The 26,454-nt window shown below is 45.5% G+C and overlaps 2 protein-coding genes across 7 annotated transcripts; both read left to right on the top strand.

Moving 5' to 3' along the window:
* Positions 1-283: 283 nt before the first annotated feature.
* Positions 284-4,327, top strand: LOC112269264. Of its 6 annotated transcripts, XM_024455547.1 has the most exons (6): positions 284-492; positions 611-660; positions 1,193-1,239; positions 2,724-2,831; positions 2,921-3,326; positions 3,408-4,327. In XM_024455547.1, the coding sequence occupies exons 4-6, from the start codon at positions 2,793-2,795 to the stop codon at positions 4,043-4,045; spliced, it is 1,083 nt and encodes a 360-aa protein (XP_024311315.1). In that variant the 5' UTR covers positions 284-492; positions 611-660; positions 1,193-1,239; positions 2,724-2,792; the 3' UTR covers positions 4,046-4,327. The 6 variants fall into 6 exon arrangements, 3 of the variants coding, with proteins under 3 accessions (XP_024311315.1, XP_024311317.1, XP_024311316.1); XR_002960810.1 differs by lacking the exon at positions 3,408-4,327 and having other exon boundaries at positions 1,330-2,831; positions 2,924-2,958; XR_002960809.1 differs by lacking the exon at positions 3,408-4,327 and having other exon boundaries at positions 1,330-2,831; positions 2,921-2,958.
* A 9,855-nt stretch (positions 4,328-14,182) lies between these two features.
* LOC112269245 lies at positions 14,183-17,262 on the top strand. The gene is made up of 2 exons (XM_024455490.1): positions 14,183-16,741; positions 16,830-17,262. Exons 1-2 carry the CDS (start codon positions 15,110-15,112, stop codon positions 16,959-16,961), a joined length of 1,764 nt encoding a protein of 587 aa, XP_024311258.1. The 5' UTR covers positions 14,183-15,109; the 3' UTR covers positions 16,962-17,262.
* Positions 17,263-26,454: the final 9,192 nt, after the last annotated feature.

The raw sequence follows: 26,454 nt of genomic DNA, 5'->3' as shown, positions 1-26,454 counted from the left end.
TAATTAATTTGTATTTCATAGGTTCATCCTTTATTTTGCATCAGACGGAGTTTGCCATCTAAAAATATCTTCTCATATAATTACCATATTATTTAATGTGCGACGCCGAAATCGGTGTCAACAGATGCCCCTCGAGGTCTGGGTGCGAATAAGAATATTTATTTCGGGTCCAGAGCTCGAAAATATCTATGCGTATTTTTATGTCCATCCTTTTTTTTTATCGGATTATTATCTATTCATCCATCGATTTGAAAGTTTGTTGAATCATCACCGGATAAGTCAGTTAGGTAGCCGAACATGCTACAAGTCTGCCGTCTAGTCGATTATTGTTGAAACAAAATCGGCCGGTCAACAGATAAGTAGTCATTCACCTTATCCCATCTCTTCACCTCCGCATACGTTTCGATCTTCTTCTTTTCTTTCTTCCTGGCCGGTGAGGCGCTTCTGTAACCGAGCTGATCTAGCGTCTCAGGAACTACTATCAAACGATCGGTACAGTACTTGATTCTTATTTGGGATTCACATGAATGTACGGCTGCTTCTTCATATGTATATATGAGATTTATGTGGGCTAATCCTGCTCCTCTCCTCTTTTTTTTTTGAAGATCAGCCACAAGCAACTATGATAGATTGATCTTGATTCATCTACTCTTTGTTAAGGTCTGAGTAACAACCTCGTGACATCAATTAATCCCCCCCCCCCTTTTTTTTAATACGGCAGACATGCAACCATCACGGCATGCAAAATATTATCTCATCTGTTTATTACGGTATATCTCTTGAGAGTGTACACGGTCAAATACGTGCCCTATTCAGTGTCAGTAAATTTTCATCACATGGATGGCGTGCCGGCAAGTTCTCATACGAGCTTGGTCCGTCGTACATCCATGGAGATTGATACATGTAATATTTTCATTTTTGGTATGATATGTTTAGCCACAATTTTTTCTCGCGGTTGGCGTTCCGGCAAGCCATTTAAGTGGCTTGGTCCCTCGTACGACCGTACAGACCAATATACTTAATGCTTTTATTTTTCGTTTTAAATCCGATACTAGAGATAAATTGTTTCACGGTTGGCGTTCCGGCAAGCTTCTGTACGAGCTTGGTCCGTCGCACAATCATATTGGCACAATCTGTTGTTTAATCACTGTTACTGCATAATATTTTTAATTCAGTATCACTTTTTTTGCAGAATCTGTTATTAACGCATTACTGAAGGCAACTGTTGGGACGATTCAGGTATTATCATTAGAACCCCTCTTTCCTTTAGCATTTAATTTTATTATTCATCTCTGATTTATACCGATACAATTTTTTTTGTAATTTTAGATGGCACATGGTCAACCTGTCCTTTCATCATCCCACCTACCCATATCTGAATTAGCTAAGCGGCATCTATTTGAACCGCGAACTGATGTGCTCGCTAATCCCGTCCTTGTCAATTCGACGGTAGTAGAGGGAGTACTCGATCCTTCATCACGAGGGTGGCATTCCGAGCATTCCTTTGAAGCTTTGTCTTACGATCCACAAGCACCATTGGCGCGAGATGATCTAAAGTGTACCCTGGGGATGAGAATGTCATCCAAAGGCTTGGGCTGGGAAGAAGACTCTATACAATATGTCAAGTACCCTCAGGGCTACACTGGATGGGGTGTACAGATTTTGAACCAATTTTCTTTTAATTTGAAAGGGATCGAGGAAAATACTGATTACATTTGTGGAGCTATATACTGCTCCCTTTGTGATTATACCATTTGTCCTGCCTTGCTGAGGTCCCTGTTGGAAAAGTGGAGTCCTCAGACCAACACCTTTTTATTCAATTGTGGCGAAAGGACGATCACTTTACTCGACATGTTTCTAATGGCAGGGCTCCCTGTAGCGGGAGATCCTTACGAAGAATTCATTCATCCACTCCGTAAACTGAACCCTTCTTTACTTTTGTTCCCGAATTTTTTGTTTGACCTCCTTGATGAATGGGACACACTCTCTACTCAGTCTGAAGGCAATTTAGTAACCTTCCAAGCCTGGTGTGACCATTTCTACAACAACCAAGCAGACCCTCCATCTTTTACCTCACTCCGGGCAGAACGCAAGTACACAGCAGCCTACATCGCCCTTTGGCTGTGCTCTCATGTGGTCGTAGGTGTGGGTCCATATATTCGCCCCGGCTGTCTTGTCATGGCCTCCTGGATTGCAGTAGGGCGTAAAATTTCATTGGCCCCGCCGGTGCTTTCCTCTTTATATTTTTCTCTTCGTCGTATCAGCCGCCATCCTGTTGGTCCCTCTTATGGCAGAACACCTTGGCCAGTTCATTATATTATAGGATGGGTGAATCTTTATTTAAAAAAAGTTTTTAAAGGCAAACTTAGCGGGGGCCGTCTTCCATCTCCCAAGAAGCTACATATGCAACCGGCTATGATAAATACCATGCTTCGTCCTCCGAATGTTTTCTCATCTGAGGCTGCACATGATTTTCTAGCGCATCACAAGAACATTGTTTTGTGCCCCTATGCTTCACGCAATCTGACCGGAGCGGACCAGTTACACAGATCCTACATGATTTCTGTTCGTCGAGGTATGCTGCCTTGGAGATTCTCATTTCAGGGTGTTGACAAGTGTGTTGCCGAACCATATCACCCCGACCGTGTGGCCTTCCAATTTAAGCTAGACCAACTGGTACCATACAATCCATTGAAATCCTTGTTCACCGAAACTGGTCTCAGGTGAATTATATCGCATCCATTGAGGCCAAAGAAAAAGAGATTGTGGATCATTGGAATCCTATCTTAGCCATGTTTCTTTCAGATGATGAACCTAAAACATCTCAAAAGGTGATTTTTGTTTTGTTTTTGTTTTAACCACTTTATCACTGTCCTGGTCAACTTATTTCGCTTTTATATATATTTTGTTTTGATATCAGAAGAAGCGGGGGCGTAAAGATATGGACACAAATTCCTCTTCCAATGCTTCAGCTCACACCACCATGCAGATCGATGCAACACACGAAGCCCCTGCCACTGAAGTTATTTCTTCAGATGAGGAAGTGAGGCCTGCTATCCGAAGGAGAGTTGATTGTGTCGACGAGGAGAATGATTTTGGTCCTATAAAAGTGGATGATGCTGAACCTATACCCGACCTTGGCAATACAGATTTTTCCGGTATTCTTAATGGGGACGCCGATCATGATTTGGATGATCTGGCCAATCTGCATGTTGACGATTATGATTTATCGAGTCAGGCTCCAGTTCTAACTTCTCAACCACCTGCGGATCGTATCGTGCCTCCAACAGCTGATGTTTCCAGTGATACTCCTTCCTCTTTACAGGGTGATCTTGCATAACTCACGCTTGTTTCTTATTCTGCTGTTCCTTTATTATTGTTATTCACTCGCTTTTTATTATTATTAGGCGAGGACAAGGAATCATCAACACAGGCATCAGTATCACACATGGACGTCTCCTCTCTCACGCAACTTTATCTGAAAACCACAGAATCAGCACTGCAGTCATCCTTTGAAGGTCTAAATGCCTCTGATATTACAGAACCCCAGTGCCATGGACTTCTACGGGCGATGATTTCAGTACTCCCCTCCGTGCCTCAAGTTGCTTCTGTTCGAGAGGCTTTGGAAGGTATCATTTCCACTTCGACTGAGGTGCAGACAGCTGATACAGCAATTGATAGTGCACCCGCCAAACAGTCTGGAGCCATCGCTGCAGCAACGAGTGAGGTTCAATTGCTTGACGATATTTTACGAGGCACATCCAATGAGCTGTCATCCATGATAGAACAACAGGATAAGGAGGAGAAGCTTGTCAACTCTCTCTCCGCTCAACTGGATGCAGCTACTCTTGCTTTACATGCCACTCGTGAGGGTGTTGCCCGACTGAAGCTCGCCCACTCTATTAAACAGTCCGAAGCCAAGAAGCTCCGTGACAATCTGGATGAGATCAGCTCCCAAGCTGCTCGAGAAGTTGATGCTCTCAAGCAGAAACGATCAGCGTTGATGGACGAGGCTGGCAGATTTTTGCAGATTCTGAAGAACTGAATTTTTTTGGTTTCCAAGCATGTAATCTACTTTATTTTAATTCAAAGTTACACAAACCTGTTTTAAATGATGCATTATCGGATATCAATATGTCAGCTATCAGTATATTCATCAAGTTATTTAGCACTGTAACGTATTCCATTTGGCTCTTGATGTTAGCCTGTTAGGAGCTTTATCATGTGCTGTCCCTTTTTGTATGTGATCTTTATGCCTTGAGGTACAGAGACATGGTGCGTACATTTTTAACGCGCCATGTTTTGTACTCGTCAAGGTAAATTTATTTAATGTTTTTCCATTCTATATATATGACGAGAAAGGAAAAAAAACTATATGTTTTATTTCCATATCATTTATTTCTTTAGCGTCACCGTTTAGACTCGTAAGTTATTGGAGTAGTATATTTTATTTGCGCCTCAGTTTATAATCATGAAGGTTTGGAGTTTAAGTATTTCTGTATGCCCCACTTTATACTCATGAGGTCTGGAGTAAAAACATAATTTTTTTTTATATGCCCGAGTTTATACTCATGAGGGTGTGGAGTAAAAAAAAAAAAAAATTTGTTTTATATGCCCCAGTTTATACTCATGAGGGTTTGGAGTAGGAACATAATTTTCTTTTATATGCCCCAGCTTATATTCATGAGGGTGTGGAGTAAAAAACATAATTTTTTTTATATTCCCCAGTTTATACTCATGAGGGTGTGGAGTAGGATTTTTTTTTTGTGTGTGTATATGTATATGTCACAGTTTATACTCATGAAATTTTCGAATATACCTTCTCTTCTAAGCATAGTAGCGCTTCAAGAATTTTCCGTTTATAGGTGGTGGCGAATATTCACCGTCTTGGGAGATGATTTAGTAAGCGCCACTAGAATATACCTCTTTTATAATATACGGGCCTTCCCATTTAGGCTTAAATTTTCCTTTCATTGGTCGTGTGATATTCATAGGGCGGATGACAGCGAGCACTAGGTCTCCTTGCTTAAATGACCTTCTTTTAAGGCGCTTGTCAAAGGCGCGAGACATTCTAGCTTGGTACGCCTCCAGGTTTTGCAATGCTTGAAGTCGTTTCCCTTCAAGTGTTTCCAATTCTTCTAGACGCAGTCGTGCCGCTTTTTCTTCTGGTAAGTTTTCATGAACGGCGACCCTTAGTGAAGAAATTTGTACTTCCAAAGGTAGCACCGCTTCTCTGTAACAGCCCAAGAGCAACATTTACTTTTAAGCCCTTGTTTGGACCTGTTTGTAATTTATTCAAATGCTGCATGACATTTACAATTTCATCCGTGGTTTGAATTCTTGTTGTTTGAATTTGCTAGAAGATTCAAATATGAATCACCCTCTTTCAGTTTGAATTCTTTTCCCGCTATTTTTCAAATGAGATTCAAATGGGTTTTGTTTGAAACCTTAAACCCCATTTGAATATTTCCAAATACTAGTACCATATTTGAATTCTACTACTTCTTAGCTTTTCAAACTGGTATTTGAAATTTGAATCCAAAAGCATCTGCAAAAACAGAAAATAGAAAACGGAAAAAGAAAAACAAAACCTTACCTGCTCACTTGGCCCGAGCCGGCCCAGCCGCCTCCGCCCGCCTTCCTCCCGCGCGCGCGCGCAAGCTGCCCCGCGGCGCGGGCCTCGCGGCCCACTTCTCCCGCGCCGCCCCGCAACCCAGATCAGCCCCGCAGCCCCGCATCTTCAGCGAAAGCCCGGTTCCCATCTCCCCGCAGCGAAAGGGTAAAACCCCGGAATGCACTTTGTCTCACAGCTCTCTCTCTTCTACCTCTGCTTTTCGTCCTTCTGATCGGTGAGCCCCCCCGGCCACGTCCTCTTCGACAGCGACAGCCACGCCTCCGCCTCGCCTACATAAGCCGCGCCGCACCTCCTCCTGCTCGCGCCGCCTCTAGGAAACCCTAGTTAGGGTTTTCTCCTTCCCCTTCTGCGCAGTGCCGTCGCCCCGCTCCTTCGGCCGTGGACGCCACCGCGTCGCGCCACCTTCTCCGGCCGAACGGCGGCAAGCCGACCGCGTCACTCGAACCGCGTCGTCGCCTGATTCGTCTACGTGCAAGGAATCAGACGGCGGGCAGCTACATCGACGCCTAGGTCGTCTTCCCCATCTCCGTCCGCCGCCTCTTCTCCGACAAATTCCGGAGAGGTCGTCGACTCTTTCCTCGTCCGCTTCCTCTTGAAGATTCGGGGTGAGATGCTCTTCCTCCTGCCTCTTTCCGTGCCGCTTTTCATGCACCGTAGCATCGTAGCCACGAGCGCGCGCTCCGCCGTGCGCCGGCGAGCTTCGGCTCGTCGCCGTGCCGTCGCCTCCTTGAGCATGTTGAGCCGGCCTTCGCGCCACTTAGGGTAGATCCGCGCGCCGCTCTTGTTTCCACCGCTAGTTGGTGCACCGCCGTGCCGTGTGGTCGTCGCTGGCGACGTGCCCCGCGGTGGCCGCTGTGCGTGGCCAAGCAGCCGTCTTGGCTTTGTTCAAAAGGGCTTGCGCCCTGGACCTTGTAATATCCAAACCGCACCGACCTGACCCGGGTTCGATCCCCCGCGCCGCGCTGAATAAAACCCCACTTTTTAGCCTATGTCCGAGACTGACAGGTGGGCCCGCTCAGTCAGCGCATGCGGGCTCCCATCCGCGTCAGCGCCACGTCAGCTAGGTTCCGGTCCCGCTTGTCAGTGACCGTGGCTAGCTCCCCTTGGTGTAAATTGTTTTGCCTGTTTGTTTTCTTTTATAAAATCCCAGAAAATGCTTTGATCTTGTTTTATTTGTAGAATATTCATTCTAGGTCCAAATAATACAAAGTCTATGTGTTTTAGAATCAGAAAAATGCAAGGAATTTAATTGTGCAATTGGAATTAGATTTTGAGGTTTCAAATTTCAAATCTGTCCTAGATTTGAAATTCAAACGTATGAACTTGTTTAGTCTCTAGTTTAAAATTGGTAACTCTTCTGTAATTAGTGTAAACATCAAAGTTGATCACTGTAACTTGTAAAACAGAGTAGCATACCTGGTTAGGCATTTGTGTATTTTAAAGCTGTTGTTTACCATGTTCTAGCCACCTAATGGTTAACTTTGATGCTAAATGGAATCCTTTCACTTGCATCTTGTTGCATCATGTTGTCACATGCTATCTCATGTTGTATTATGCATCGCACCTATGAATTGTTACTTATTTGCGTATTGCGTGATTTGGATCTTTACGTTAGCGACTCCGACTTACTCCGTCGACGATCCGGGTTCCCACACTTCTTCGGATCCCCTCTCTCGGTGCCCAGCGACCGAGAATCCAAGCAAGCAGCCATTCCTTGAACATGTTGATTATACCAATGCCTCTCTCTCATTCTTGCATTAAGTTACGTTCTCGGTTCTTGTCACGATGCCTATAGGACAGCATAGCTTTAGTCAGCTCTACTCAAATGCCTGTTGTCTTGTTCCTTATCCTATTACCATGTCACATGTTTGTTATTGCCCTAGTTGGTCATTAGAAGTCAGCTTAGATTGCTAGTCTAGTGTCCTTACTTGGGGTTACACAATTGCTACATCCACATGCTACTATTCTGTATTTAATTGCAATTATTAAACTGTGACCGGTTACTACCTGCACAAGGCAACGATGGGAGGCCGTGCTAACGCATTGGTGTTTTGTTCCATTGGAGCCGACCTAAGGACTGAGTTCTCGTTTTCGCTGACCCAAGAAACTTCGCGCTAACCGCTCGTGGGAGAATATATGGGTTCCCACTCGGCTTAGTACTCGTTTCATAGCTCTTCTAGGGGCCACATAGTTCGGGCGTTCCATTTGGCATATCGCATGTACACTGGTGTTGTGTTTGGAGTCTTGTTGTCACTTTGCATACATATAGGACTGCGGCACACGTCTGGAGTGGCTATTTTGCGGACACTGAACCACTACGGCCTGTTTCCGCAACTCTTGAGTTCGTACGACGCTTAGGTCGGGTTCTCGTTTCAGATTAGACTCGGTTGCGTGGTTCCCTGGATTAGTTGTGGGGCTTGGAACGTCGTGTCGCTCAATCCTGCCGGCACATGCTTTTGCGTGTGTTCCATGCTAGTGGCGTCAAGGGTTGGACGAACGTGTACGGGTAAATTGGCACACCCTGCAGGGATAAATCTTTCGGAAAGCCGTGTCCGCGGTCAAGGATGACTTGGTTGGTCATTACTTGATCATAGAGAACTCATACCAATTAGTTAACTTGCTCTCCTAAACTTGAGTAGTAATCAGCCTTAATCATGGATATGCCTAAAACTGCTTAAGTGTGAGAGCCTTTGGATCATTTCCTCACAGGGGGTTGAGGGGGTGACAAGAAGTTGTGTTTGTTTGGTGTTAGTTGTTAGATCATCACCTCACTTGGTAGACGCTCCTTATCCTCTATCTAGACGATGTCATTTAGCGTGTCTCTCCAGATATATCGCTGCTGCATAACCCACATTTTATCCATCCTTTGAGACTTGTTGCATATCTAGTTTAGATCTCCCGTAAGTCTTGCGAGTACTTTGTACTCAGTTGCTTTGCAACGTTGTTGTCTCCAGAGTTTCTGGAGGAAGAGGTGAGTGGTTACTTCATGGAGTTTGACGACGATAGCTTCGACGTTTAGGCAGAAGATTCCAGAGCAGGTTTCTGAGAACTTGTGGCGTCTCTTCTTTTCAGTTTCAGCCTCTTAGGCAATAATTGTAACTTGTCCGTACTCGGGCCTATTTTGCTTCTGCTGGTGTAATGATGATTGTGGACATGTGTTCGTGAGTTGTAATAACTTGGTATTTTGCTCTATGTATGAGCTTGACTTAATTCTTGTGTCTTAGAGTGATGTAATGATATCATTATTGTTCCAACCTGCGGTGAATACATTGCGTGTATGTTGTGAAGTGTTCATCGTAGGGAGTCACTGGGGCTTGATTTATGCACGAGTTAGCATTTGGGGCTAGATTTCATAAATCCAGTCCCGGGGTCTCACATTCTCCTCCGAACACGATGGAGTAGGGCGTCATCCTAGTCGCTGTAAGAGTGGTCGTCTATAAGCCCACAAGGCGTCAAGAAGTTTTTCATGCCACTCGCGCTTGTTTTTTGATACAATTTTCTTTAACAACTCGCAGAGTGTTTTATTAAAAGCTTCTGCTTGTCCATTGGCTTCTAGACAATATGCAGTAGAGTAATGATGCTTTATTTTAAATTTTGCGCACAACTTGTCTATTTGTTTATTTTTTAATGGAGTTCCATTATCAGACATGATCCGAGCAGGAACGCCAAAACGATATATAATTTGTGTTCTTATAAAATGTTCAACATTTTTCCCTTTATCCTCCTTTAGTGGTGTAAGTTCAGCCCACTTGGAGAAATAATCTGTCGCGGCCAAAAGGAACTTGTGACCTTTGGATGAAGCCGGGTGAATCGGTCCCACTATGTCCATTCCCCACATTTCGAAAGGCCAGGACATACTTGTAGTATGGAGCGGTTCGTGCGGCTGATGTATAAAATCACCGTGTATTTGACATTCATGGCATTTCTTTGCAAATTTAATAGCATCTTCAAACATTGTAGGCCAGTAATAACCTAAATGCCTCAGCTGATAATGTAATTTAGGACCCGATTGGTGCGAGCCACATGTTCCAGCATGCACCTCATTTAAGGCCTCTACAATTTCATTTTCTGCAATACAACGCAATAAGACGCCATCATAGGAGCGCCTGTAGAGGGTATCATTGATGCATGTGTAATAGATTGATCTCTTGCGGATTCTAGATCTTTCGCTAGCGTCCAGCGGCAAGTATCCATGAAGTAAATATTCTAGGAATGGCGCTCGCCAATCTCCGACTTCAATTTCACATATGTCGGCTGCCATTGCTGAAGATGCTTCTATTTCTTCTTCCTCTTCAACCAATGCTGGTAATATTCTCCGCTGTTCTATGTGTACGTCCATCATTTCATATGAATTTAGTGACATGCTAGCTGCGAGACCAGCCAAGGCATCAGCCTTTTCATTTTGATTTCTAACTATGTGCATAGATAAAGCTTTTTCATTTTTGTTGTTAGAGAAAAGACCATTCCTTCTTGTTTAGCTCATATCTATAGTGCATAGATAAAGCTAGTTCTTCCAAAGTTCTAATCCTACAATCACTTTCTTTCAGATGTCGCTCTACACTCCTCCTCGTCCACAGGTGGTCTTGATGTCCAACCGTGAGACAACCCAAGGTTTTCCTGAGGTGCTCTGTGAGATCATGAGGCAAATCGGTTTCCGATACCAGCCGGAGTACACGGTATTCGAGGATTACCGTGACTTCAACCAGGAGTACTACCGCACCGTTGTCCGCATCCACCAAGACGTGCCTTCAGAAAAGTTTCCGGTGTACAAAGCAGTGGGAACTAGGCATACCATCGAGTTGGCAATCCAATAGGTGGCGTACATGTGCGTGACCCTACTCCGCAGGAAGTACGAAAGGATGGACAAAAGACCGTTCAAGCACATCCCAAGAGGCTTCATCACGTGCGAGAACAAGTTCTTCACACTTCCAGGCTTGCCCGATGAGTTTTTGCCGATCGCAAGCTGTTGCTTAGTAGAGTAAGGTACCGAATTTTTCCAACTGTTGGCCTTTGTTTTAGCTCCACATGCAGTTCTTGTCCGGCAACTCTTCAAGCACTCTTTTCTCTCTTTGCAGATCGGCGGGGAAGAGGGGGCTGGTGAGCTCTCCACCAGCAACCTCGACTAAGAAGCCGCGCATTGCGCCCAGCTCAAGCGGGGGAAGCCCCTAGGTTGGAACGGGGGCCGCAGCGACGGCCTGTTGACACCGATTTCGGCGTCGCACATTAAATAATATGGTAATTATATGAGAAGATATTTTTAGATGGCAAACTCCGTCTGATGCAAAATAAAGGATGAACCGATGAAATACAAATTAATTATCATAAAAAGAAAAACCGATGTTGCCAGTGTGGCATAAGGAAAAGGACCATGTGCAATAATTAAGTAAGCCATAAATCAGCTATTATAGCTGATAACCCAAATTCCATCGTGATCAAGCCTGACCACGTACGTGGGTGCATATATGGCTCAAAGCCCATCTCAATCAACATGCACGTACACGTGGGTTAATGAGGCTAACCATTGATACTAATCAGCCCAAAAACGTCCAGCCCATCTTAATTAGCATGCATGCAAAAGTGGACTAGTGTGAGATTAACAATTAAGGCTAATCAGCCCATGCCCATCAACAAGACGCCCATGACGCTGCAGACCTGGCTGGCCGGCTGCATTAGCCCAACTAACTAATCAGCTGATTAAACAAATACATCTGCCTTCTATGGCCCACGTAGAATAGCACATGAACAAAAATCAGAACGTTGCCATCTTCTGCATGCATTAACTAATCCTCCTAGCGATTAGACTGGTCAAGGCCCGTTGCTCCCCACAATCGCTTGCTGCCGACTTCGCTCGATTAACAGAGAAAAAGAAAAGAAAAGAAAGAGATAAGTCTGCCCAACGTCCACGACCGGCAGACGTGCGCACGTCGTCCGGCTGAAACTCAGTCTCCCCTGCCTATAAATACAGAGGAGAAGACATGCCGCTGGCGGCTCACATTTTTTTCTATCAATCAACTCAGCTGCTGCAACCCCAAACGCTGCTGCTATAATCCACACACGCATACACCTTTCCTCCTGCTGCTGCTTGCTGCTTCCCATCTGCTAGCTCAGGCGCGTCAGAGGACTCAACGTCGGTAGCCTTCAACAAAGGTGACACATGGTGGTTTGATAATACAAATTAGGAGGCCTTCACTTTCTTGCAATTCAAATATGGTTGCATATTTGGCTCTTGGTTTGGGCATATCGTCACAGGCCAAGAAGCTTTTCATGATAGGATCAAGGATTTAGCACTTGGTTTGGGCATATTGTCACAAATCGAGTGGCTTGTTCTTAGATTTTGCACATATATCTTGTTGCATATTTGGTTCTTGGCTTGGGCATATTGTCACAAGTCAAGAGGAACCTCGTAATAGGACCAAGAATTATACTCTTGATTTGGGCATATTGTCACAAATCGAGAGGCTTATTCTTAGATTTTTGCATATATATCTTGTTGCATTTCGGCTCTTGGCCTGGGCATATTGTCACAAACCAAGAAGCATTTATGATAAGGGATTATGCTTTTGATTCGGGCATATTGTCACAAATCAAGTAACCCATTCTAGAGTTATGGGCCATATTTTGGTACATAGATATTTTATAATTTCATATCCATGTACGTTAGCTTATCAAAAATATTGCACACATATACTTGATGCACAATTTAGTCCCACGTCTCTAAATTGAATAGATAATTTTCACATGCTGCATCATCCCTATAAATTGCTATACATCATGTTGCGCACGTGGGCATATTGTCACACGATGCTAGCATCAATATAAATGAATTGTATTACACGTGGGCATATTGTCACACACGTGGGCATATTGTCACACGGTGTTAGTATTAATACAAATGAAACATGCTATACATGGGCATATTGTCACACGATGCTAGCATTAATACAAATGAATTGTACTACACGTGGGCATATTGTCACACGGTGTTAGTATTAATATAAACGAAATATACTACACGTGGGCATATTGTCACACGGCGTTAGTATTAATACAAATGAAATGAGACTATATAAAAAATCCTCATATAACTGAAATCTAAAATCATATAAATATGTTGACTAATTTTTAGTCGCACATTCATTTAAGGCTATAGAAAACTAGTCTTACATGCTACAAGATGTTTCATATAAATTAAAATTGAACGATGGTTGCATTTCATATAGTTTTATGCATGTGACTCATATAAATATAAATTAAATTATACACTCTCTTGATATGATTGTCTGCATCTCCGTATAGATCAAGCCATGCACTACTTTCATATAGGTGCATGCATCCAAAGAATTAAATCATAGCTTAGGCCATGAAGCACACGTGGATTACGAAACCCTGAGTTCGATCTGCATATAGTACTTGGGTCAACTATATAATAGTCCACGTATCAAATACATATCTTCATCCATGCATGTATATAGAAAATACATGTATGATCTTTGGCACATGTGCGTGTATATTTGGGATGCCATTTTAGCCCGCTGATTAGCCATCTAAATAGATTATATACATTGTCAACTGATTAGAGCACTTTTACATGATTAAAATATATGATGGTTGATCAACTAAATGGACTTGGCACCTATACGTGCGTATATGTTATATTGATGATATAAAATAAAATATGTCATCCCATGAACAAATCATAGTTACTATGCTACTCATATATCAGCATAGATGAATTTTAACCATGATTATCATGCTACCCATACGTTAGCATAAATAAAAAATCAAGACTTCTTTGAGCACGCCGACGCCGACGACAGCGACACGGAGTTATATTTTCATAGTTTTAGATACTCATGTGTTGTAATGTCATGTAATAGTTATGTTGGAATTTCTTAATCAGGGGTTTTCTCTTTGGAGACGTAATTAACAGAATTTTGATGTAAATGTAAGAGTTCTGGAAATAAAGGGCCTGCAATGTTTGATCTTTATTTATTTTACACTTTTACGCATTTAATTTATACTATTTGTCTCTATGACGTGGACGCATATTTCCCGCCCCATTTTCCCGTCATCAGATTCTGGCACGCCCGGTGGGACATATTTCTCCCCTCATCTCTGAAATTCCAACATATAATGTAACACATAAATTTCAAGAATATATATTCTCAAAAATATACTGAAATTCGAGAGAATTAATATATGGTTTTCTCTATTTATTTATTTTTTGTATGAAGGTATGGACCTTATGGATCATCAGGTGCAGCACTTTGTGACACTCCGCTTCGGAGACCTCTGGCTGAACGTGCCGATTGGCCCGCTGGTAGCCTCTGTAAGTGAAAGTTGGAGGGCCGCTGCTGCATCACGCAAGGAACCTGATCAGGAGAAGGAGATTTCGTCCGTGCCAAGGGAAGAGTTTACCCCGGTGCTCTCAAAGTCTACTAAAAGAAGACTGAAGGCTGCTAATAAAAAGGCAGCTTCTCTCAGTGCAGCAAAAGCTAGTGCCACTCAGCAGGCTGCAAAGACAACTCCTATATCAGTCATGAAGAGGAACGTTGCTGAGGTGGGGCAATCATCTCACCAGCAGCCCAAGGACAAGGGCAGGTCGGTGGCTTTTAACAAGTCTGAATTCCCACCGCTAGTCTGCAAAGGAAAAGAGAAGATGGTAGAGAAATCCACATGCAAGCAGCTTGGGAAAAGAGGCGATGTTGCGGCCATATTGCCGTTTGCGTCGTCTTCAACAGGAAGACCCACCAATGCTCGAAATATACTACGAGCTGATGCCCCAGAGTTCATTCCTTCGCTGGTCCATAAACCCAGTGGGGAGTGCTCTAAGGCGATGGAAAACTTGGATGGAAGGGAGTGTGCCTCACTGCTCGTGACCGCCAAACCGGCCACGTAAATCCAACATGAGCATTATCAAACCCACTGTCAGAAGATGCACCTGTTATGAGAGGATCTTGTGAAGGTTCATTTGATCTGGTACGACATCAGCGGCGGCAAAGAAATGCTCGCCGTTCTCAGGCTGATCTTCCAGCTGCAGTGGATCAGGCCGCTGCAAACCGACAACGCTCGCATGTCAGCAAGTCTGTTAAGGGCAGGTGGGAGGACACTCGTCCAAGGATGCGAGTGCAAAATCATGATGACTCGTATGTTATCAGAAGCATATGTTAGACACTCAGGTCGCACCTCCCAGGTGCCTCCACGTCTCGAAATGATGTGGGTGGCGCCATCATGCGGCAGGCCGAGGCCCTCGCCAAACGGCCTGAGTACAAAGAGTTCATACAGAGACATCCTGAACGCCGAAAGTAGAATCAAACTTCTCGTGTCCGATCAAGACGGGCCGCATATAAAGAAAGAGAAAGAGCAGTACGAGCAAGACCTGAGTCCAGCAGAACACAAGGGGCATATACAGCTTCGTCAAGCCAGAACAGTGCGAGGCAAGTAATCTAGAGATCAGCAAGTGCACCAAGAAAAATGCCTACAGCTTTGGCTCCATGGCCAGCGTGCAAGAGAGCCTCGAACAACATGTTTGAGGTCTTTAACGCGCTGCCGGTTGGGATTACAGAAGCAGCGGACGACAGCAGCGAGACGTCGTCCACAACAATCCACTTCAAGAGAAAGAGGCCCCGAAAAGAAATTGTCCCGGGTCACCGTCCTGTGACTCGTAGTCTGAAAAACTCGAGTAATGAAGAAGAGGATTCAGCTTGTTCAGGGTCTTATAATCTGCTGCGTAAGGATTCTCCTCCTACTACCGATAGTGAGCCAGATGCACGCGAGAAAGAGCCACACGACTTTGATCCGAGATGTGTGGAGCAAGTCCTAGCAGCAAATGAAACTCTCTCAACCGAGGAGAAGCTGGCTCAACTCACAGCCGCACTTCAGCAAAAAGACGATGAACTAGCTGCCTTACGCGCACAGGTCGGCAACAATACAAATCCCGAGCTCGAGAGAAATGCTTCCACTAGCCAAAATAGCCACCAACCAGCAGCAGCAATGAACCTTGAAGCCATCCAAAAACTTATAACTGAGGGGGTCAAGGCCCAATATATGCAAACACACTACTCGATGCGACCAGGGTATGTCAAGCCATATCCGCCGGATGTTGACTTAGTACCTTTCCCGGCTAATTATCGACAGCCGCAGTTTAGTAAATTTAACGGGAGTGGGTCGCCACACGAACATATCGCACATTTTCTTGCGGCTTGCCAAGATACAGCCCAAAATGGGGCACTTCTCCTTCGACAGTTTGTTCAAACGCTGTCGGGGCCAGCCTTTACGTGGTATAGCAAGTTGCCACCAAGTTTGATGAGGACATGGGAGCAAATGCAGGACGCTTTTCTTGATCGCTTCTATAGCACCCAAAGCATCGTGGGCATCACGGAGCTGACCCAAACTGAGCAACGAGTGAATGAAAAGGCTGCGGATTTCATTAACAGATGGAGGAACCTAAGTCTGCATTGCCCACAATCACTCACGGAACAGGAAGCAGTCCGGATGTGCACGAATAATCTGAATCCTGAGACGGCCATGTGTTTGCAAGGTGTACGACTGGTCACTTTTGAGGATTTGGCCTCAAAAGCTACGGACATCGAGAATTATAGGCAGCTCACAGCGCGTCGATCAAAATCAGCCTTCAAAGTTGCAGAGAAGAGTGGGCAACATGATAAATTCCAAGCCAAGGCAAAGCCAGCGCAAGCAATGGAGACGACGGTGGCTAACCCACGATTCCGGCATGGGACCGCTCCCGCAAGAAATTCAGAATATAGAGGTGAGCAAGCTCCTAGGAGGCCATCTCTTAGTGAGCGCCAAAAGATGGAGTATTCTTTCCCAGTAGGAGAGGTGGGTGATTTTCTTGCCGGCCTACTTCAGTTAAATTTGATAGAGCTCCCAAAGTCAAAAAGGCCAGAGGAGGCTGCTAAGTCTGATGACCCGAACTTCTGTCAATATCACCGTATCTTGGGTCACACACTCAAGGACTGTTTTGTGGTGAAAAACATCATACAAAAATTGATTGATGAAGGTACGATTGATACGGACCTTTTGAAAAGCATCAAGAAAGAAAAGAAAACGGTTGCAGCAGATGTGATCACCCTTCGGGATGATTTGGTGAGTGGTGTACCTTCATATATGAGTATGGCTTATGATGATACAATGTTGATGCCAGAACATAAATTTATTCACATGTCCATTCCAGGCCTTGCCTCCACGCAAAATCAGCATAAAAGAGAGGCTCACATTCCCTCCAACTATGGTGCATGGCCAGCTTCGCATGGATCACAAGATTGGGGGCAGCGGCGATCAAAACGCCGTGTACTATCCCAAGTAATGGAAGAAGTTCCCCCTCCGCGCTTCGTACCAAAGATGTACCAGCACACCGCGAAGCGCGTGAAGGTCCGGAGTGAGGAGTTTGATGTCCTCACTATAGGTGTGTTCGAAGGCGATGATGTGAGTCACTTTGCTTTCCTGAAGAAGAGTTGTTAGAAGTCGATCAAGTCCATCTTAGATCAGGTCGTCAGCTAGCGGACTCTCATCCCCCACCTAGAAATGAACAGAAAGGCAAGGATGTTGTGCAAAATGAGTCTACGGACCCTGCTTGTAGGGTGCCGGTCAAATATGATGTAATTGCTCATTTGAAGAAAATACCAGCTATGCTTTCTGTGTATGATGCCTTGTGTCTTTCATCTGATATGCGAAAAGCTCTTGTCATGGCACTCACATTTCCCGAGGATTACAGAGTGGAAGTGTCTCAGACTGAAATAGAAGAAGATGAAGTTTTAAATATGACATTCACAGATGAAGATATGTTGTTGGGCCCCAAGAAGCACAATAGGCCTCTTCTCATGTATGGTGAGATTGATGTCGTGCCGGTAAATCGCATAATGATAGATGGTGGATCAGATATAAATTTGTTACCATTGTGTACACTCAAAAGAATTGGCTACTCCAGAAAGGATTTGAGTCGGTCTAATGTGGTCATTCATGGCTTTAACCAAACAGGACAGGAAGCTATGGGTACCATTTCATTGGTTTTAAAGCTGGAAGCATTATCCACCTATGTAAAATTCCATGTGATTGATGCAGCTACCTCATATAATGCCTTACTGGGACGTCCATGCTTGCATGACAATCAGGTTGTACCATCTACCTTGCATCAGTGCATCAAGTATGTAAATCAGGTAGGAGATACAGTTAGAATATTTGCAGATAAAAAGCCCTTCACCATAGCTGAATCTTTCTATGCGGATGCAAAGTTCTATTTTGAGCCTGTTGATAAGGTGCACAAGCCAAAATCCGTGTCTGTACCGGAGTCAGATATTGTACATAAAGAGATTGCAGAATCCTCATCAAGGAGAAAAACGTACCAATATATACCAAGCAACCAAAGGAAAAAAGGCGACCCAATATTTCGTGTCACAAATAAATCACGTGACATGAAAGGTACTAAGTTCCCTACACCTTTACCTCCTTTGGTACAGTATAAAATAGAACAAGCTCAAAAAGAGTTACATGATCCTGGTTCTAGCACCAACGGAAGAATAAATAAAAATGTAACACAAATATCTGTGTTGAATAAAGATGATGAGTCCCTACCTATTTCTATGTATGATAACAGAGTCTTGTACATGATGGAGCAGATGGGTTATGATGTGTCCACCGGCCCGTCAATATGCGATGGGAGGGGGCAGTTGGCGCCATTCGAGAAGGCGTTGTCCCATGAACAACATGATGCCCTGCATGACGATCAAGTTTTAAAAGAGAGAAAACATGGCTTAGGATATGAAGTTTGTATGGCGTCGGCTGAATATATGGATATGATTGAGGCGTCTCCACAAATGGAGGATGGCAGTCAGCCCACCATCAACGATCTGGAAGAAATAAATATTGGTACGACCGACGATCCTCGTCCAATTTTTGTTAGCAAACATTGTTCTTTAGAAAATAAAGAAAAATATCGTGCATTTCTCTCTGCTAATAGAGATGTGTTTGCTTGGAATTATGAAGAAATGCCTGGACTCGATCGGAAGTAGCTGTGCACCGACTCGCCATACAGGACGAGGCCACCCCGGTGAAACAAGCACAGAGAAGGTGTAAACCTGAGATACTCCCAAAAATAGAAGCTGAGGTAGATAAACTCATAGCTGCTGGTTTTATTAGAGAGGTCAAATATCCAAAATGGCTCTCTAGTATTGTACCTGTAAAAAAGAAAAATGGTCAGACACGCATATGTGTAGATTTCAGAGATTTAAATAAGGCATGTCCTAAAGATGACTTTCCGATACCTATCTCTGAATTACTGGTTGATGCTACTGTAGGGCATGAGATATTTTCATTTATGGATGGTTATTCTGGTTATAACCAAATAAAAATGGCACCGGAGGATGAGGAGCTGACTGCATTCCGTACGCCCAAAGGTATATTTTGTTATAGGGTCATGCCTTTCGGCTTGAAAAATGCCGGAGCAACATATCAACGTGCAATGACTATTATACTAGATGGGTTGTTATATGACATTGTCGAGTGTTATATAGATGACATTGTCGTAAAATCAAAGCATGAGCGGGATCTCTTAAATCATCTCGCTATAGTATTCGAACGCCTGAGGCAACATAATTTAAAAATGAACCCAATGAAATGTGCATTTGGAGTTTCATCTGGAAAGTTCCTGGGTTTTGTAGTTACAAGGCATGGCATCCAGATTGACCCAACCAAAATACAGGCAGTCGTTAAAATGCCTCCTCCTTCAAATCTACATGAATTAAAAAGCTTCCAAGGCCACCTAGCATACATCAGGAGGTTCATCACGTCTTATGAAAAAAGGCATTCCTTTTGAGTGGGATCAAGCATGCCAAAATGCATTCTTGGAAATTAAGAAATATCTGATAAATCCCCCGGTATTAGGTGCACCTGTTAGAGGCCGACCGCTAATTCTTTATATTGCGGCCATGCCTGCTTCGTTGGGCGCCCTATTGGCGCAAGATAATGATGCAGGGAAAGAAATGTCCTTATATTATCTTAGTCGTACCCTCGTAGGAGCTGAATGCAATTATCTAGACATGGAAAAAATATGTCTCGCGCTGGTGTTTGCAGCACAAAAACTGCGACACTATATGTTAGAGCATACCGTGCATCTAGTATCGAGAGCAGACCCCCTCCGATATATTTTAAATAAAATGGTGCTTTCAGGGAGATTAGCCAAATGGGCAATGTTCTTGTCACAATTTGATATCACGTTTGTGCCACAAAAGGCAGTGAAGGGTCAGGCCTTGGCCAATTTTCTTGCTGCACATCCGGTACCTGATAATTTCCCTATCGATGATGACTTACCAGATGAAGATGTGTTTGCCACGTCGGTGATCAACACAACATGGCAGATGTACTTTGATGGAGCTTGCCGACAAACTGGGGCAGGCGCTGGAGTTGTTTTCATTACGCCTAGTGAAGGAGTGATTCCATATTCATTCACCCTGACATTGGCCGTTTCAAATAATTCTGCAGAATATGAAGCTCTAATCATAGGTCTTGAGATAGCTGTAAACATGGGGCTTGATGCGCTCTCGGTTTATGGAGACTCACAGTTGGTAATTAATCAATTGATGGGAACCTGCATGGTAAAGAAACAAGAATTATTACCATATTTCAAAAGGGCTAAAGAGCTCATGACTATGTTCGCTGATCTAAACATTCAGCACGTAGTTAGAAATCAAAATGAAAAGGCTGATGCCTTAGCTGGTCTCCCAGCTAGCATGTCACTAAATTCATATGAAATGATGGACGTACACATAGAACAGCGGAGAATATTACCAGCATTGGTTGAAGAGGAAGAAGAAATAGAAGCATCTTCAGCAATGGCAGCCGACATATGTGAAATTGAAGTCGGAGATTGGCGACCGCCATTCCTAGAATATTTACTTCATGGATACTTGCCGCTGGACGCTAGCGAAAGATCTAGAATCCGCAAGAGATCAGTCTATTACACATGCATCAATGATACCCTCTACAGGCGCTCCTATGATGGCGTCTTATTGCGTTGTATTGCAGAAAATGAAATTATAGAGGCCTTAAATGAGGTGCATGCTGGAACATGTGGCTCGCACCAATTGGGTCCTAAATTACATTATCAGCTGAGGCATTTAGGTTATTACTGGCCTACAATGTTTGAAGATGCTATTAAATTTGCAAAGAAATGCCATGAATGTAAAATACACGGTGATTTTATACATCAGCCGCACGAACCGCTCCATACTACAAGTATGTCCTGGCCTTTCGAAATGTGGGGAATGGACATAGTGGGACCGATTCACCCGGCTTCATCCAAAGGTCACAAGTTCATTTTGGCCGCGACAGATTATTTCTCCAAGTGGGCTGAACTTACACCACTAAAGGAGGATAAAGGGAAAAATGTTGAACATTTTATAAGAACACAAATTATATATCGTTTTGGTGTTCCTGCTCGGATCATGTCTGATAATGGAACTCCATTCAAAAATAAACAAATAGACAAGTTGTGCGCAAAATTTAAAATAAAGCATCATTATTCTACTGCATATTATCCAGAAGCCAATGGACAAGCAGAAGCTTTTAGTAAAACACTCTGCAAGTTGTTAAAGAAAATTGTATCAAAAAACAAGCGCGAGTGGCATGAAAAACTTCTTGAGGCCTTGTGGGCTTATAGGACGACCACTCGTACAGCGACCGGGATGACTCCCTACTCCCTCGTGTTCGGAGGAGAATGTGAGACCCCGGAACTGGATTTATGCAATCTAGCCCCAAATGCTAACTCGTGCATAAATCAAGCCCCAGTGTCTCCCTACGATGAACACTTCACAACATACACGCAATGTGTTCACCGCAGGTTGGAACAACAATGATATCATTACATCACTCTAAGACACAAGAATTAAGTCAAGCTCATACATAGAGCAAAATACCAAGTTATTACAACTCACGGACACATGTCCACAATCATCATTACACCAGCGGAAGCAAAATAGGCCCGAGTACGGACAAGTTACAATTATTGCCTAAGAGGCTGAAACTGAAAAGGAGAGCCGCCACAAGTTCTCAGAAACCTGCTCTGGAATCTTCTGCCTAAACGTCGAAGCTGTCGTCGTCAAACTCCACGAAGTAACCACTCACCTGTTCCTCCGGAACTCTGGAGAAAACAACGTTGCAAAGCAACTAAGTACAAAGTACTCGCAAGACTTACGGGAGATCTAAACTAGATATGCAACAAGTCTCAAAGGATGGATAAAATGTGGGCTATGCAGCAGCGATATATCTGAAGAGACACGCTAAATGACATCGTCTAGATAGAGAATAAGGAGTGTCTACCAAGTGAGGTGATGATCTAACAACTAACACCAAACAAACACAACCTCTTATCACCCCCTCAACCCCTTGTGAGGAAATGATCCAAAGGCACTCACACTTAAGCAGTTTTAGGCATATCCATGATTAAGGCTAATTACTACTCAGGTTTAGGAGAGCAAGTTAACTAATTGGTATGAGTTCTCTATGATCAAGTAATGACCAACCAAGTCGTCCATGACCGTGGACACGGCTTTCCGAAAGATTTAACCCTGCAGGGTGTGCCAATTTACCCGTACACGTTCGTCCAACCCTTGACGCCAGTAGCATGGAACACATGCAAAAGCATGTGCCGGCAGAATTGAGCGACACGACGTTTCCAAGCCCCACAACTAATCCAGGGAACCACCCAACCGAGTCTAATCCGAAACGAGAACCCGATCGAAGCGTCGTACGGACTCAAGAGTTGCGGAAACAGCTGGTAGTGGTTGTGTCCGCAGGATAGCCACAATAGACGTGTGCTGCAGTCCTATATGTATGCAAAGTGACAACAATACTCCAAACACAACACCAGTGTACATGCGATATGCCAAATGGAACGCCCGAACTATGTGGCCCCTAGAAGAGCTACGAAACGAGTACTAAGCTGAGGGGGAACCCATATATTCTCCCACGAGCGGTTAGCGCAAAGTTTCTTGGGTCAACGAAAATAAGAACTCAGTCCTTAGGTCGGCTCCAATGGAACAAAACACCAATGCGTTAGCACGGCCTCCCATCGTTGCCTTGTGCGGGTAATAACAGGTCACAGTTTAATAATTGCAATTAAATACAGAATAGTAGCATGTGGATGTAGCAATTGTGTAACCCCAAGTAAGGACACTAGACTAGCAATCTAAGCAGACTTCTAATGACCAACTAGGGCAATAACAAACATGTGACATGGTAATAGGATAAGGAACAAGACAACAAGCATTTGAGTAGAGCTGACTAAAGCTATGCTGTTCTAGAGGCATCGTGACAAGAACCAAGAACGTAACTTAATGCAAGAATGAGAGAGAGGCATTGGTATAATTAACATGTTCAAGGAATGGCTGCTTGCCTAGATTCTCGGTCGCTGGGCACCGAGAGAGGGGATCCGAAGAAGTGTGGGAACCCGGATCGTTGACGGAGTAAGTCGGAGTCGCTAACGTAAAGATCCAAATCACACAATACGCAAATAAGTAACAATTCATAGGTGCGATGCATAATACAACATGAGATGGCATGTGACAACATGATGCAACAAGATGCAAGTGAAAGGATTCCATTTAGCATCAAAATTAACCATTAGGTGACTAGAACATGGTAAACAGCAGCTTTAAAATACACAAATGGCCTAACCAGGTATGCTACTGTGTTCTACAAGTTACAGTGATCAACTTTGATGTTTACACTAATTACAGAAGAGTTACCAATTTTAAACTAGAGACTAAACAAGTTCATACATTTGAATTTCAAATCTGGGACAGATTTGAAATTTGAAACCTCAAAATGTAATTCCAATTGCACAGTTAAATTCCTTGAATTTTTCTGATTCCAAAACACATAGACTTTGTATTATTTGGACCTAGAATGAATATTCTACAAATAAAACAAGATCAAAGCATTTTCTGGGATTTTATAAAAGAAAACAAACAGGCAAAACAATTTACACCAAGGGGAGCTAGCCACGGTCACTGACAAGCGGGACCGGAACCTAGCTGACGTGGCGCTGACGCGGAAGGGAGCCCGCGTGCGCTGACTGACCGGGCCCACCTGTCAGTCTCGGACAGAGGCTAAAAAGGGGGGTTTTATTCAGCGCGGCGCGGGGGATCGAACCCGGGTCGGGTCGGTGTGAAGCGAACGGTTTTATTCAGAGCAAGGTAACCAGGCGGGCTGCGGTTCGGATCTTACAAGGTGCAGGGCGTAAGCCCTTTTGAACAAAGCCAAGACGGCTGCTTGGCCACGCACGGCGGCCACCGCGGGGCGCGTCGCCGGCGACGACCACCCGGCACGGCGGTGCACCAACTAGCGGCGGAAATGAGAGCGGCGCGTGGATCTACCCTAAGTGGCGCGAAGGCCACCTCAACATGCTCAAGGAGGCGACGGCGCGGCGACGAGCCGAAGCTCGCCGGCGCACGGCGGAGCGCGCGCTGGCGGCTACGATGCTACGGTGCATGAAAAGCGGCGCGGAAAGAGGCAGGAGGAAGAGCATCTCACCCTGGATCTTCAGGAGGAAGCGGACGAGGAAAGAGTCGACGACCTCGCCGGAATTTGTCGGAGAAGAGGCGGCGGCCGGAGATGGGGAAGACGACCTAGGCGTCGATGTAGGTGCCCTCCGTCCGATTCCTTGCACGTAGACGAATCAGGCGACGACGCGGTTTGGGTGACGCCGTCGGCTTGCCGCCGTTCGGCCGGAGACGGTGGCGCGACGCGGTGGCGTCCACGGCCGAAGGAGCGGGGCGACGGCGCTGCGCAGAAGGGGAAGGAGAAAACCCTAACTAGGGTTTCCTAGAGGCAGCGCGGGCAGGACGAGGTGCGGCGCGGCTTATTTAGGCGAGACGGAGGCGTGGCTGCCGCTGTCGAAGAGGACGTGGCCGGGGGGGCTCACCGGTCGGAAGGACGAAAAGCAGAGGTAGAAGAGAGAGCTGTGAGACAAAGCGCATTCCGGGGTTTTACGCTTTTGCTGCGGGGAGACGGGAAGCGGGCGCGCGCTGAAGATGCTGGGCTGCTGAGCCGATCTGGGTTGCGGGGCTACGCGGGAGAAGGGGGCCGCGAGGCCGGCGCTGCGGGGCGGCTTGTTCGCACGCGCGAGAGGAAGGCGGGCCGAGGCGGCTGGGCCGGCTCGGGCCAAGTGAGCAGGTAAGGTTTTGTTTTTCTTTTTCCCTTTTCTATTTTCTGTTTTTGCAAACTCTTTTGGATTCAAATTTCAAATACCATTTTGAAAAGCTGAGAAGTAGTAGAATTCAAATATGGTACTAGTATTTGGAAATATTCAAATGGGGTTTAAGGTAGCAAACAAAACCCATTTGAATCTCATTTGAAAAATAGAGGGAAAAGAATTCAAACTCAAAGGAGGGTGATTCATATTTGAATCTTCTAGCAAATTCAAACAACAAGAATTCAAACCACCAGTCGAGATGCAAATTTAAAACTCCTGTGACACAAATAAATAGCCATGGCATGGCATGGATGAAATTGTGTCGTCGCTCGGTGCTCTGACACCGGGGGCGTGCAACCACGTCCCCCTTTTAGGTTCGGTAGGGGCGTCTGGGGCGGAGACCCGGTTATCGCCGGCACGGCCGATGAGGCCCCACGGAGCCGGTGAGACCAAGTGCCAAGAGGGCGCGCTAGTACAAGAACAAATGCGCACCCTTTTTTTACCCAGGTTCGGGCCACCCGGAGATGTAAAACCCTACGTCCTGCCTGTCTGAACTGATATTGATTGCGGATCAAGCGTATACAAGTTTTTGCTAGGCCAGTTCCCGGGCTTCCTCTCAATGTCTAAGTACTCCTTACTATTCTCTGCATACTGTCCACTGGAACCAACTGACCAACTCACTATCCAACCAACTGTCTGACCCGCCAACCGTCTAATCCCCTTGACCGTTGGCATGGGTCCTCCTTTTATACACAAGGGGATGCCACATGTGCCAGGGTGCATGGGCTACAAATGTCCAACGGGGAGGCACGCAACTCTCCCCGGTGAGCTGGTGGCATGCATGGGTGCCACCTCCGCTGCTAGGGGCCTAAGACCCTAGGGTAGGATCGGACAACCACTGTTCCTTGGATCGGACGGGTAACTACCCGTCGGTCGGCTCGTTTACTGGGCCGCGCGCCTTACTCCTTGCCTTGGTGGGACCGCGCGTTCCGCGCCCGCCACGCGCCCACGCGGCGCTGTCCACTGGGCCCCACGACCCGAGGCGGGGGCACACGTCCGGGAGCCCCCAGTCCCCGCAAGTCAACCCGAGAAGCACCTGGGCCCAGCGCACCCAGGAACCTCCTCCCGGGAAGCAGCTTTCTGGGAGGTGCCCAAGCGGGAATATTCCCCGAAGCCCTGCTAGCCCCAAGCCGGGTGACATAAAGCCTCCACTGTTGCCAACAGGGGAACAACACTTTGCCCTTTCGCCTCCATCCTCTTCCGAATCTCGTATCCCTGTGCTCCTGCCAGCTTCCGCCCTTGCTCCCCATGGCGCCCCCCACCACCAGGAAGGGGAAGGAGGTCCAGTCTTCGAAGAAGCCCGTGACCAACAAGACCGAGGCGGCACTCAAAGCGGCCACTGCCAAGGACTAGAAGAGGCGGGAGATGCGCGCCACAGTCGCCTTCTTCCGCCCCGGCTATAACGGCGAGGCGCTGGGGAAGCTCCGGCATGCCGTCGCCTCCAACTTCAACGAGCACGGGGAGAAGCGGATCTTCCCGGCGGGCGTTGAACACCAGGATAACGACTTCCGGGTGTTCGCGCGCTTCCTCCTCTGCGGCATGGTCCCGTCCT

The sequence above is a fragment of the Brachypodium distachyon genome, chromosome 5, assembly GCF_000005505.3.
Source record: "Brachypodium distachyon strain Bd21 chromosome 5, Brachypodium_distachyon_v3.0, whole genome shotgun sequence".
NCBI classification, from domain to species: domain Eukaryota; kingdom Viridiplantae; phylum Streptophyta; class Magnoliopsida; order Poales; family Poaceae; genus Brachypodium; species Brachypodium distachyon.
Note: the sequence above shows the minus strand (reverse complement) of the source record. Positions and strands in the feature narration are given on the sequence as shown.